The sequence below is a fragment of the Heliconius melpomene genome, chromosome 11, assembly GCF_056956725.1.
Source record: "Heliconius melpomene rosina isolate 202511_hmr_F chromosome 11, ASM5695672v1, whole genome shotgun sequence".
Lineage (NCBI taxonomy): Eukaryota > Metazoa > Arthropoda > Insecta > Lepidoptera > Nymphalidae > Heliconius > Heliconius melpomene.
The window spans coordinates 8,226,720-8,238,276 of NC_140399.1; the positions used below are offsets into that span (position 1 = coordinate 8,226,720).

Genomic DNA, 11,557 nt, shown 5'->3' on the forward strand with positions numbered 1-11,557 from the left:
ATAAAAAAATACAGTCTTTTAGGGTTTAAAGTTCATAACTATATTATGTTTTTTAAAATATAATTTGTAAATAATAGACTCACTGAGCAATATTGTTATTTAACATCTAATGCAAATAATAAATAATTTGATTTTATAACTTAAATTACAAAATTCATATAACAAAATCTGGATTCTTTTTCGAATTTATAATACTGAAGTGATCTTCGCCATAGTCGTAGTCTTCATATTTCAATCCATGGACGTAAGCAAAATTTCCGAAATAAAGACAATCTTCGTAGTTTAATTGGACAAAATCTGAAAAAAAATCTACATATAGCTTAATATCCCTTAACATTTTCTATTAGGCCTCGTAGTCAGCACTAGTGGCTTAAAAGAAAAGTTTTTTTTTATCATTTTATTATACAGATTTAATAAAAAATATAAGAAATAATAAAAAATATAGAAAAATATAAATGCAGAGAGAACCTAATGTTTAGACACTGTTGAGTGGCGGTACTCAACACCGTGCTTTGTCTACCAGAACGGAAAATGAAAATAATTATAAAATATAATTTCGTGTGGGGTTCGAACCCACAACCGTTGCGCTTACAATCAGATGAGGGATATGCTGTGTCACTGCGCCACGACTGCCTAAAATTTAATATGAAATCACGACTTACATTGAATTATAACTTTTTTAAGTTTTTTAAATTATATTTTCAAATTTCTTTATAAACTTCATTTTATGAAATAAGAAATCGATTTGTTACTTTTTAATGTAATGAAATTTATAAGAGTACAAGTCCACTAGTTACTCACGACTTCGAACCTCTATAACTCCTAAACTAAACGCCATACTGTAAAAATAATTAGTGATTGTGCTTCGGATCCATATACATCTAACTATAATATAAAAAGTAATAAAAATCGGAAACCTCGACTATTTTTACTTCCCGTGGAATGCAGCATATTAATTACCTGTTCCATGAATGCAATTATATAATTGCATAATGCATAGATTGTCGAATATGTAGGTCTCATTTGTACCAAAGTTAAATGCGCACAGCTTCTCAAAGTACGTTGGGCAAATTCCGCATCTAAATAATTTGGAAAACCATTTGTTATATATATAATTATTTACATATTTTATTGAGACCAGTTTTAGTGAGTTTAGTTGAATGGCGACTCTGTCTCGGCAAAAGGAGCACAGGCCGCCCTTAGGCGAGGCCTATGTCCAGCAGTGGACGTTGAAAGGCTGATGGATTGATGATTGAGACCAGTCGTGGCGTACAGGCTGTAAACACGATCGGCTGTTGGTTCGATTCGCACTCGAAGAAAATAAATATTTTCATTGCATCTCTGTGGTGTCGAGGCCAAGCGCGGCGTTAAGTTCCGCCACTCAACACACACGGATAGTGGAGAGCTGAGTGTCTTAATACTACCTTCCACTGCCTTCCACACCCTGCTACATGTGGGATACAAAGTGAAGCTAAAAAAAATTAAAACTACAAACAAACCTCTGATTGTCTTCAGGTGGTTTTTTAAATTTTAAGCCGGTTTCAAACGCAAACGTTTCTTCCCCAGCTATACAATAAGCAAATTAAATGAGAATTAATTGTTAGTGTTAGTGATAATATTAAGTGACTATAGTATTTCTAGGTATTCTCAAATATTAGATGGCAAACATTGTTATAGTATCGCGAAGACGTTAAAATATCGTATTTCACCCATCTGATACAAAGCAACTAAAATCTTAGCCCTATCATATATCTATATTGAGCATTAGGCTTATTTATGTTAATGTTGCTTATTATAATTTATTAGATGTATATTGTACATGTTTAAATTAAATAGAATTAATATAAATGGCCAAAGCTTTTTCGTGTCTTCAATAATAAAATAGTATTTAATAATTAATAAAAACAATAATAATGTACCAATTGATAGCAAAATTTTATTTTTTTAGTTTATTGTATTATTTACTTACTATTAAGCAATAGAATATAGGAATTAATAATTATAGTTTGTAATATTTAAACAACCTATTAAACATAGATGGCGCTGCGAACAAGTGGAAAACTTTAAAGTTGTTTTTCACATATAAAGATAATTATGTTGTTTACAAGCGAAGTAACAAATCATGAATACACCTATCGGTGGAACGACTTGATAATTTATTATCCTTTCTTTTAAATTTTCCTATACGGCCCCACCATTAGGACAGCTATGAGACCTATTCATATATTACACAAGAAAATGTGGATAGAAGCTACTTGTTTAAGAAAACAGAGCAATAAATCTTTATAAAACTCAAACATTTAATGTTTTGCTAACATTTTTTTCTTAAATAAGCAAAGGAAGGTTATCAAAAAGCAACGCAAAATGTACTTACAAAATGCACAAAGCAATAACAACTCTACCAGCATGATTGTAATAAATAAAAATAAAAAATGAAAATTGTAGTTAACTTCCTTATCATTTAATTAAATTCATTATATTTTCTGCTGTTCGACATTTTAAGGACAAATCACATGTAGCATTTTACTTTATGTTACAAAATAAAAAAAGAACGACTGTCAATTTAATTAAAAAAAACTCATGTAAATAGAAAAAAAATAACCAAGTGCATTTGAAATATCTAAGAAATATAATAGCAGTATAATAGTCAGCATCCTGGTTACAGAGAATTATAAGCCTGTAATTTAAAATCACTAGGAAAAAGAAATAAATGTGTCGAGAATAAGATACGTGAGAGGCATCTATGAGCGTCCATGAGTCATTATGGATTATTAAATTTAAAACCTGTCGCCGGCTCGTGGTGTTTATCGTGTGTGTATGTAAATTAATTTTAAAGATGTACCTATTGAATTTTGAAACAAGTTTGTTAAATATAAATAAATATTATTCATTATTATTTATTCTTGTTTATCGAAACGTTTCTTCTTCTTTACTCGTTTTTGCGCGATTAATTAAAATATATTAATAATAGATATGTCGAAAACTAGCTTCTTGTAATTTAAAGAGTAGGTACCTATAGGAAAATTCAAGTAATTAATAAATTTCGTTTAGCAGGTCCAAACTGGATATTGCATCACCTATGCATATTTAAAGTACTACAAGAATAACTTGTTTTCAAAAATATTTTAAGTATAACTTATGATATATCTTTCATATTAATATTTATAATAGTTTTCTAGAATACATTTTCTTAGTGAGTTAAATGTCAGTAACATAATATTGTTAATATCTTTGAGGATTAAATTCACTTACAAATTGTCTAGTTTTAAACAATTTATAGTCAGTTTGTACTGTAAATGTTGGGATCGTAAATCTTGCAGTTCTCCTTTTCCTCTCTTCTGTCCAGTTTGGCGAGCTAAACGACTTTGCCTTATAGCTACCGCTATATCCTTATCTCATTTAATGTCGTATGACAGTTTTTTATAATTTTACGACACTTTTTTGATATCTTAATTTTAGTTATAACCTCAAACAAGTTCAACGCTCAGTTTTTTCAGTTATTTCTTATTTTAAAAAGGATATTTCAATTTTTGATTCCTTAATTAAGTATATGCTTTTTACTTTAATCTTTATTTTTGGCATGTAATACATGATTATCAATCCAGGTCTTTGGTTATAATATGTTAACTTGAAACAAAATGCCACTCCATCCTCCACTCCATACAATTAAGTACTTTCGCAATGACAATGAATTAAAATTTACTTTAAAACCTTGTATATGGGACAGCGTATGTACGTAATTATTATTCGGTGTTTGTGATTCACTACGCGTAGAGTCACAAGCGTAGCGCACACGTAGGCAGATCGCTTAGTGGGCGTGCTTGCCGGTGTCGGTTTGCGTGGCTGATGAAAACCTATAGCTAATATAGATATTTCTTTTTTTATTTATTATTATTTTTCCATTTGTGTTTAGCTTTACGCTATATCCCGCAATCAAAGAGAAATCAAAGGGAACCTAATGTTAAGACGTTTTGCCTCGATACCAGAACGAAAAAATGAAAATATTAAATTTTCAATTTCCTCGAGTGGGAATCGAAGCCATAACCTGTCGGGTTTATTGTCACACGCTTGTGCGCCTGCGCCACTACTATCCTCCAGCCAGTCTTATAAGTTATTTACTCAACAAAATGTCCATGTTTTTTGTTATTAGTTTGTATATGAAAACAATGTGTTAAGTGAAAACAAAGCATATTTGTTTATTCATCTTTTGTTAAGAAAAATGTATATTCAAGGAATCCGTTTTTATATGAGGTAACTTACCAAATTACATTTTATTATTATTATTATATTTTTACGACATATTAAAATTATATATAATAAATCAGCTTCACGCTACATGCCGCACATATCAGGGTAGGCAGAGGGAACCTAGCATTGAGACACGTTCCCACACACGACATATTCAGTTTATAATATCTTGTTTCTAGTATAATATGTAATAGGAGCCGTTACTCGCCCGCTGGCAGACTTCGCGGCGTTGTCGACTGTCGCCACCCGATCACCTTGAATCCTATCCATTCACTCCACGGAAAATCGTCAAAAGCCAAACATTGTTAAATTAATATAGATTATAGATATTATACAGGAGTAAAATATGTGCGCAATAGAATATTTATCTTTTAGAGTCCTTGTAATTTATATAGTGCATGGTAAATGTTTATTTATTTATTTATTGCAATAAAATTTTCTCTGGAATGTCCTTTCTTTGTAAAATCTTAAAAAGTGTTATCCTGTTTTCTTTTTGGAAAAAATATAGTTAAAAGACTGTCATGTTTTTAGCTTTACGCAATGTACTAGAGCGGAGTAGCTAGAGAGAACGGAGTTTGAAACGCTACGGGAATATTTTATATTTTCGATGTTTTTGCACACTAGGCAGAGGGTGCCTGGGAACCTAGTGTTAAGACATTCCGTTCCCATTATTACACTTCCGTCTATTAGTTGGGTTTTGTACAGTTAAAAGGCGTAATATGACAATAAATAATTTATTTATTCTAGAAGACTAGGTCAGTTTTTCCTTAGTCTATGAATAAATAATGCAATTATTTTTTCAATGTGTTACTGGAGTGTAATTACTGTCACCTTCGACTTCGCGTAAACAAGCTGTGGCGATTACAGTTTACCTACAATAATTTAATATTTAAAATATATACATAAAGTATATTAATACCTACCTAATTCAAGGTAACTTGTTTTGTATTTTATAAAACACAAACTTTGGGAAACTTTATTTATTTGTCATCAGTTATTTCCAATTCTCAAAGTGACCCAGAACTCATGTAGAATAATTATCGTTCCTATATACTTATACCTATTAATATAATATATAACTTAGTATATAAATCAATGATGTATTAGTTACTACGTTAACATTTACCTGTTAGCTACTTTAATATTAGTTCGTCTTTGCTACTACTGCGTGAGGAGTTGCCAAGTATAAAAAGGCTATCAGATGTGAAAATTACCTAAATTGAAGCCTTTAATTGAATATGGTGTTATAGTGAAAATTAGTAACCCCCGTGTGGCTTCGCCCGCTTGTACAACACAATTATTCATTTTCTCATCTCAATTACTTTCGTGATCTAATAAACATTATCATTTTAAAAACGATATTCATAGATTAAAGCTAAAGTTTTAGCCAATTCAGTAAAACCAAAATCCAATAGTGAAAACTGCATTTAAATCGGGTAAGCCGTTTCTGAGATTAGCGAGAACAAACGCACCGACAAACAAATTAAAGTTAAAAATCATTGTTTTGGATACTATTACATTAATAAAGGCATTTTCTCTTCCGATTCCGTTTCGTTACGATTTTATTATAAGGTATATTTTTGAAAGTGGTTTCCAATATCATTTACGTTAAATTTAAACAATCACGTCGACTAAATATATTTTCAATTTTAATTAAGCCTCACATTATATAACTAAATTTAACATAATTACAATAAAATTATTCTCGCATGTTGGATATCGATCTACACTTATCGTGTGCTACACCCATTTATTATTTAAAATTAGTAATCTGCCATTAAACCGCGCGGATGTAATTTATATTTTTCTACATAGATTTTAAAATTAAGTTTAAATTAAATACTTTAGTCATATATACAATGTGGAAATTAACAACATAATATATTAGATTTTACAAAATATAACCGCCAAAGCATAATAGAAATATGCAGTGCCGGTCATCGTCAAAGACATGTCTTGGATTAACCGCAAATGGCGACTGGCGGAAATACCAGTACAGTAATTGCTTACAGTCAACGTTTAACAATTTTATGAAATAAACTAATAATTATTAGTATTACATCACTATTATGCATGTTTTGTTTATTTTATGTATTTAGCAGAATTATTTACACGCATTAACCTCTATATGCTGTTATTGTAAATGTTTTAATTTTATCGACATTTTAAATTTATAATATTAATAAAATAAAATTATAATATTGATATTGAAAAGAGCTACTGTTGAATTTTTGCCGGCTCTTCTCAGTAGAACTGCCTTCCGAGTAAGAACTTACATTTATGTAGCTCGATGTTGCAATAAAAAAATATCATATTGACATTTTTAAATTGCGCATTTTTTATTGCAATTGTGCATTGTGCTATTTATTATTAAAATACCTATAAATATTTTAATTTTATTGTAACTGGTAAGTTATAGTTACTTAATATGGAATATTTAAAAAGAAACTATTTTCAGCGCATTAGTTGCGTATGATAGTCATATATTTTTTATATTAACACGAACGCCAAAGGTTTTATTATATAAAAAACAAACTAGTTGTATTGAAAGTCGGTTTACGGACGATAATCGTGATAACGTCTTAAGAAAAACATTGATGAAAAATTTCATAATTTTATTAATTGAATAAAATTATTATTGCTGAATTATCATTATTTTGTATAACAAAGTAGGAACGAACACATTTAAAGACATTAAGAGATAACTATATGAAGCATATCTTTAAGTTACTTTTTAAGTGTGACCATCATTTCTTTAATGGAATTTATTATTATATAAAACGTATTGTACATGAATTAAAATTATATAACATATTTACCTCCCCCCCCATTTCTTCTGTTCTGGTAGCAATGCGTGTTGAGTGGTGGAACTCAAAGTAGAGCTTTACCTCGAACCAGAGCAAAGAAATGGAAATATATTAAATAAATATACAATTAAATAAATATTTAATTTCCTCGACCAATCCTAATCCATAACCTGTTGCGTTTACAGTCGCACTTAGTGCCTCTTCGCCAAGATATCAATCTGATCCAATCTATATCTATAATCATATAAATACAATAGAAAAAGTAAAACGCGCATCGCAGTAGCAAAGTCGATATATCTAATAGGTATGCAATTATATGTGAACATGTGAACATGTGGCATTATCTTTGAATGTAATTAAGATAGGAATGCTTGCTTCGTACATCCTATCCCTTAAGGAGGCAAGGTCAGATGTTTACATTGCAGATAAACTGACGGCTCGCGTAGAATTAACAAGGCAAGTTTAAACGCAATTTACTTCTAAGTACTTAGGTACTTTATTTGTAATTGTTTATGTGAAAAATGGTTGAAGGTGGTAAGATAATATAGTGTTTCAATTTTAATCCCCATTATCAAACACTTAACCTGTTTTATTATAACGTTTTCTGTGTAATTGTACAATATTAGGTCGGTATTTAATTAGCATTTTCTTTTGTTTTATTTTTTTTTAAAATACTCTATTGGCGTCACGTCATTTGTATTCTACAATAGACAAAGAAAAAAATTGTGTTAGGTGATACTTTGTTTTGATTTTAGACTAGTTTTCTGCTAGTGCAACAATGGCAGGCTATAGTCTCCACTTATTGATTTGTTTCACAGTAATAATTCTTAATTTATGCATTTAAAACATGGGTTTGTACGATTAAAAGAGTAGTTTAAATTAATAAGATGGTATATTAAATATTTTCTTGATAAACTTTACAAAAAATTAAAAAATATTAGCATTTTGTATGCATCCTTAAAATAATTAAGGTTAACCAACGACCATCCTAGAATATTAAAAGAAATTTCTTCCTAAGTCCCACTCCTTACTATTATAGAAATTGTCCGATCTTACAAATACGCAGGGAGAAAAAAACGTTATGTTTATAAACATATCTTTATATAGTTTATATATTCTTCAAAATTTGACTAAGAAGTACACTAAGGAAAGCGTGTCAACATAACACAACATAATGTTAATTATTTCAATCCATCTCCATTCATTATTCAGTAGAAACTTAGGTATATTAGATTTATTCAGTAAAAGACAAGTGTCCATATAAAGTGTGACCCACCTCACCAGCTCACCACCACCACCACAGCCAAGCGGCACTCACCGATATATTATCTATACCCACGCACACAGCGTAGAGCGGACCCACTTGCGCGTGCGTACACGTGCTGTCTTCGTGTGCGTACGCATGAACCACGGGCGCTTATTTCCTTTGTGGATGATTATTCATAGCGTCGATTTATATTATCTAGAGGCCGGTGTGGCACAGGGGTGTGACTGTCACGCGACGGTTATGGGTTCGATTCCCATTCGAGGGAGTGAATTATTATTACTTAATATGTTCATATAGTAGTCACTCTGGTGACAAGGCAAAAGCCAGGCGTTGAGTTTCGCCACTAAACACGCAATGCCTCGATAAATTCTGTGGAAAGTGGGGAACGGCGTATCTTAACACTAGGTTCCCTCTGCCTACCCTGCCGTGTGCGGGATACAGTGTGAAGCTGATATAATTATCTATACAATGGCGGCATAATTATAACGGCTATAAGCCATATGTGAGCGCCGTCCGTACGTTGCGTCGGTCGGTATCGCTCGTCTTGGATGCAAACGTATCAAATGACAGGAAAATAATCTTGCTTAAGTTGATTGAGTTCTATCTGATAAATGAACCTATTTGTTTTATAAGTTTTTTTTTTTTTTTGTGTGTTCAATTGATTTTGTGCTATATTATTAAATATTTTAATTTAAAAACGCGTTTTATTTAATTTTATAATATATCTAAAGGTTATCGTCATATCTAAAGATCATTAGTAGTTGTTCATCTCTAACATAAATATTAAGATTTTTACACTTTTTTCCAATCTTTCAGCTCTTTATTTCACAAACTTTAAATAAATAATGGAATTTATAGTCACACACCAATATAAGCTAACTTAAATTATTCCAGCACAGCAAGGTTTTTGAGTCGTCGTATAGCTAACGAATCATAAATTAAATTTCGTTCGAGATATCGACATATCCGTTAGTATTTTTATACAAGTGTGTGCGTCAGAATGAGCTTGGTATCATTTTCTGAGAAACGGCAGCGCAGGCGCACGCGGCGTGGAGTGGGGGGGCAGGGGGAGGGGAGGCGTGCGCGGCGTCAAGCCCATAATATAATCTTGCTGCGGCAGGAGTGATGGGGAGGGGGGAGAGGGGGGAGCCACCGGGCGCCGTTGGCCCTGCCAGACAACTTGTCGCTGATTCTCTGTTACAACTTACAGCTATACATTGCATCTATTATTGAAACAAATTGCTATAAATATTCATACTTAATGACATAATATGATAGTTCAATATGTACTTTTTTAAATTATGTAAAAAAAAAATGTTCTTGTTTGTAACAGATTATTCAATTATACAATAAAGATGGCAAATTTACTATCAGTGCCAATAAAATCTGTATGACATGTTTGATTTTGTCAGAGAAAATTTAACACCGAAATGATTTTAATATGTCTCACAAAATAAAAGACAATATGCTTCGCTGCTTTTTAAAACTTAAAATAACATATATTATAGGTAAGTTATACTTTTTTAATAATAAATAAAGAAAATAGTACAAACCAAAATCAAGTTATTAATATTTTTTTACAATTAATTCAAATATTAGAAATACATATTAGATGTAGTCATACATAGTCATACTACAATAACAAGAGACTGACTAACTCTTTGTTCAAAAACTAGGTCGTCTACTTTATAAGGATTTTGCAACTATTACTAATGGCATATATATAACTATACTTTAAAGGAAGTAAATAACTATAAATGTTAATAAAATAAAATGTCTTAGCCATAAATAAAAATATCCATTAAAAACGAATAGATAACTTTGAAATATCTCCAGACTATAGCTTAAGTCTTAACTGATATGGTAGGTAACGTAACAATACGGATTAATAAAAGTCAAACATTCTGTTGTCACGCTAAGCTATCACAAGCATCTCTGGCTTATCAGGGCTTAGGTGGCACGGTGAGGATGATCCCATTGCGTCACGTATATTTATGACACCGATTACACGCTTTCGGGTGGTCCAGAAACTCGGGTGGCCGACAATCAAGAGAAGTTTATCAAGAGGCCAACCGCCGAAACCGCATGGAAACTTGATATGAATGATCAAATTAAAACACGAATAAAACCAGCTTCACGCTGTATCCCGCATTTAGCAGGGTTACCATAGGGAACTTAGTGATAATACACTATCTTACTCACTTTCAATTTACCGAGAAATAATCTGTTGAATGCCTTGGTGCAAGAGCGAGCGAATTCATTTTTCCGAGTGGGGATCGAACCCAATGCCGTGTCGTTACAGTCACACCCTTGTATCCCTGCACCAGAACGGCCTCAAGACACGAATAAAATTTAATTACACGAAATTCATATTGCTACATGTAGGTAATTTAGTCTTGGCGAGTCAAAAATAAGAGCAGGTGCCTGTTAACAATGATCACTCACAGGAGCTAGTTGAGTGACTTGCGCTTACCTTGGCAATGGATTTATTTGCGTCATTGTGGTTGTCGCACTGAAAAACCGTATATTATGTGGATGTCGAGCTGACGAGTGACGACATGTTAGAAATGGTTTCCAAGTTCAAGTCTTAAAATAGCTATAGTAGGTATGCTATTAATATTTCATAATAATTTTTAACGTACTTTTGTTCTTATGCAATTTTCTCTAGTCATGATGTATGCCGCACACAGCAGAGTATCATACTATATGCAGGATACAACGTGAAGCTGAAAAAACCGGACAAGCGCGAGTCGGACTCGCCTACTGAGTGTTCTGTGGAATAATAAGGAAAAATTGAAGATTTCGAGCTTTTTCTGAAATTCAAGCTCAGCCAGAGCTCATATGACACCTCACTTCAACTAGAGGCTTTCATATCAAATGTTGGCTCCCTTTTTAAGACTATTATTTTTTAAGATTTAACCACAAATTTCCTGAATTTGTATTACCCGTAGATGCTAGCTACCAAATTTCATAATTCTAAGTCAACTGAAACTATTAATTTTGATTCTCTTTATAGTGTTAAAATACGCGTTTTTGCGATGTAAACGGCCATATCTTTTTTTAAGTAAATGTAGAAATAACATTTTTTCTGTAAATCAAGGGACCGTATATGGCTTGAATTTCAAATCAATATCTCTAAGCGTTCCTAAGATGGCTCTTGACAGATAAACAAACAGACAGACAGACAGACGGACGGACAACAAAGTGATGTTTGGGTTCCTTTTTTTCTTAAAAA

General features: G+C 31.8%; 1 protein-coding gene across 1 annotated transcript; it reads right to left on the reverse strand.

The window, feature by feature from the left end:
• Positions 1-32: 32 nt before the first annotated feature.
• LOC146534725 (uncharacterized) lies at positions 33-9,545 on the reverse strand. The gene is made up of 3 exons (XM_085193346.1): positions 9,351-9,545; positions 961-1,210; positions 33-297 (listed from the first exon to the last, which is right to left on the reverse strand). Exons 1-3 carry the CDS (start codon positions 9,543-9,545, stop codon positions 155-157), a joined length of 588 nt encoding a protein of 195 aa, XP_085049472.1. The 3' UTR covers positions 33-154.
• Positions 9,546-11,557: the final 2,012 nt, after the last annotated feature.

Coding starts and splice junctions, on each gene's coding strand:
- LOC146534725 (XM_085193346.1), bottom strand. CDS start 9,545: ATGCAATGTATAGCTGTAAGTTGTAACAGAGAATCAGCGACAAGTTGT. Junction 1,211..9,350: donor CCGCGTGCGCCTGCGCTGCC/GTTTCTCAGAAA, acceptor TGCTGGACATAG/GCCTCGCCTAAGGGCGGCCT. Junction 298..960: donor TAATTGCATTCATGGAACAG/GTAATTAATATG, acceptor ATTTTTTTTCAG/ATTTTGTCCAATTAAACTAC.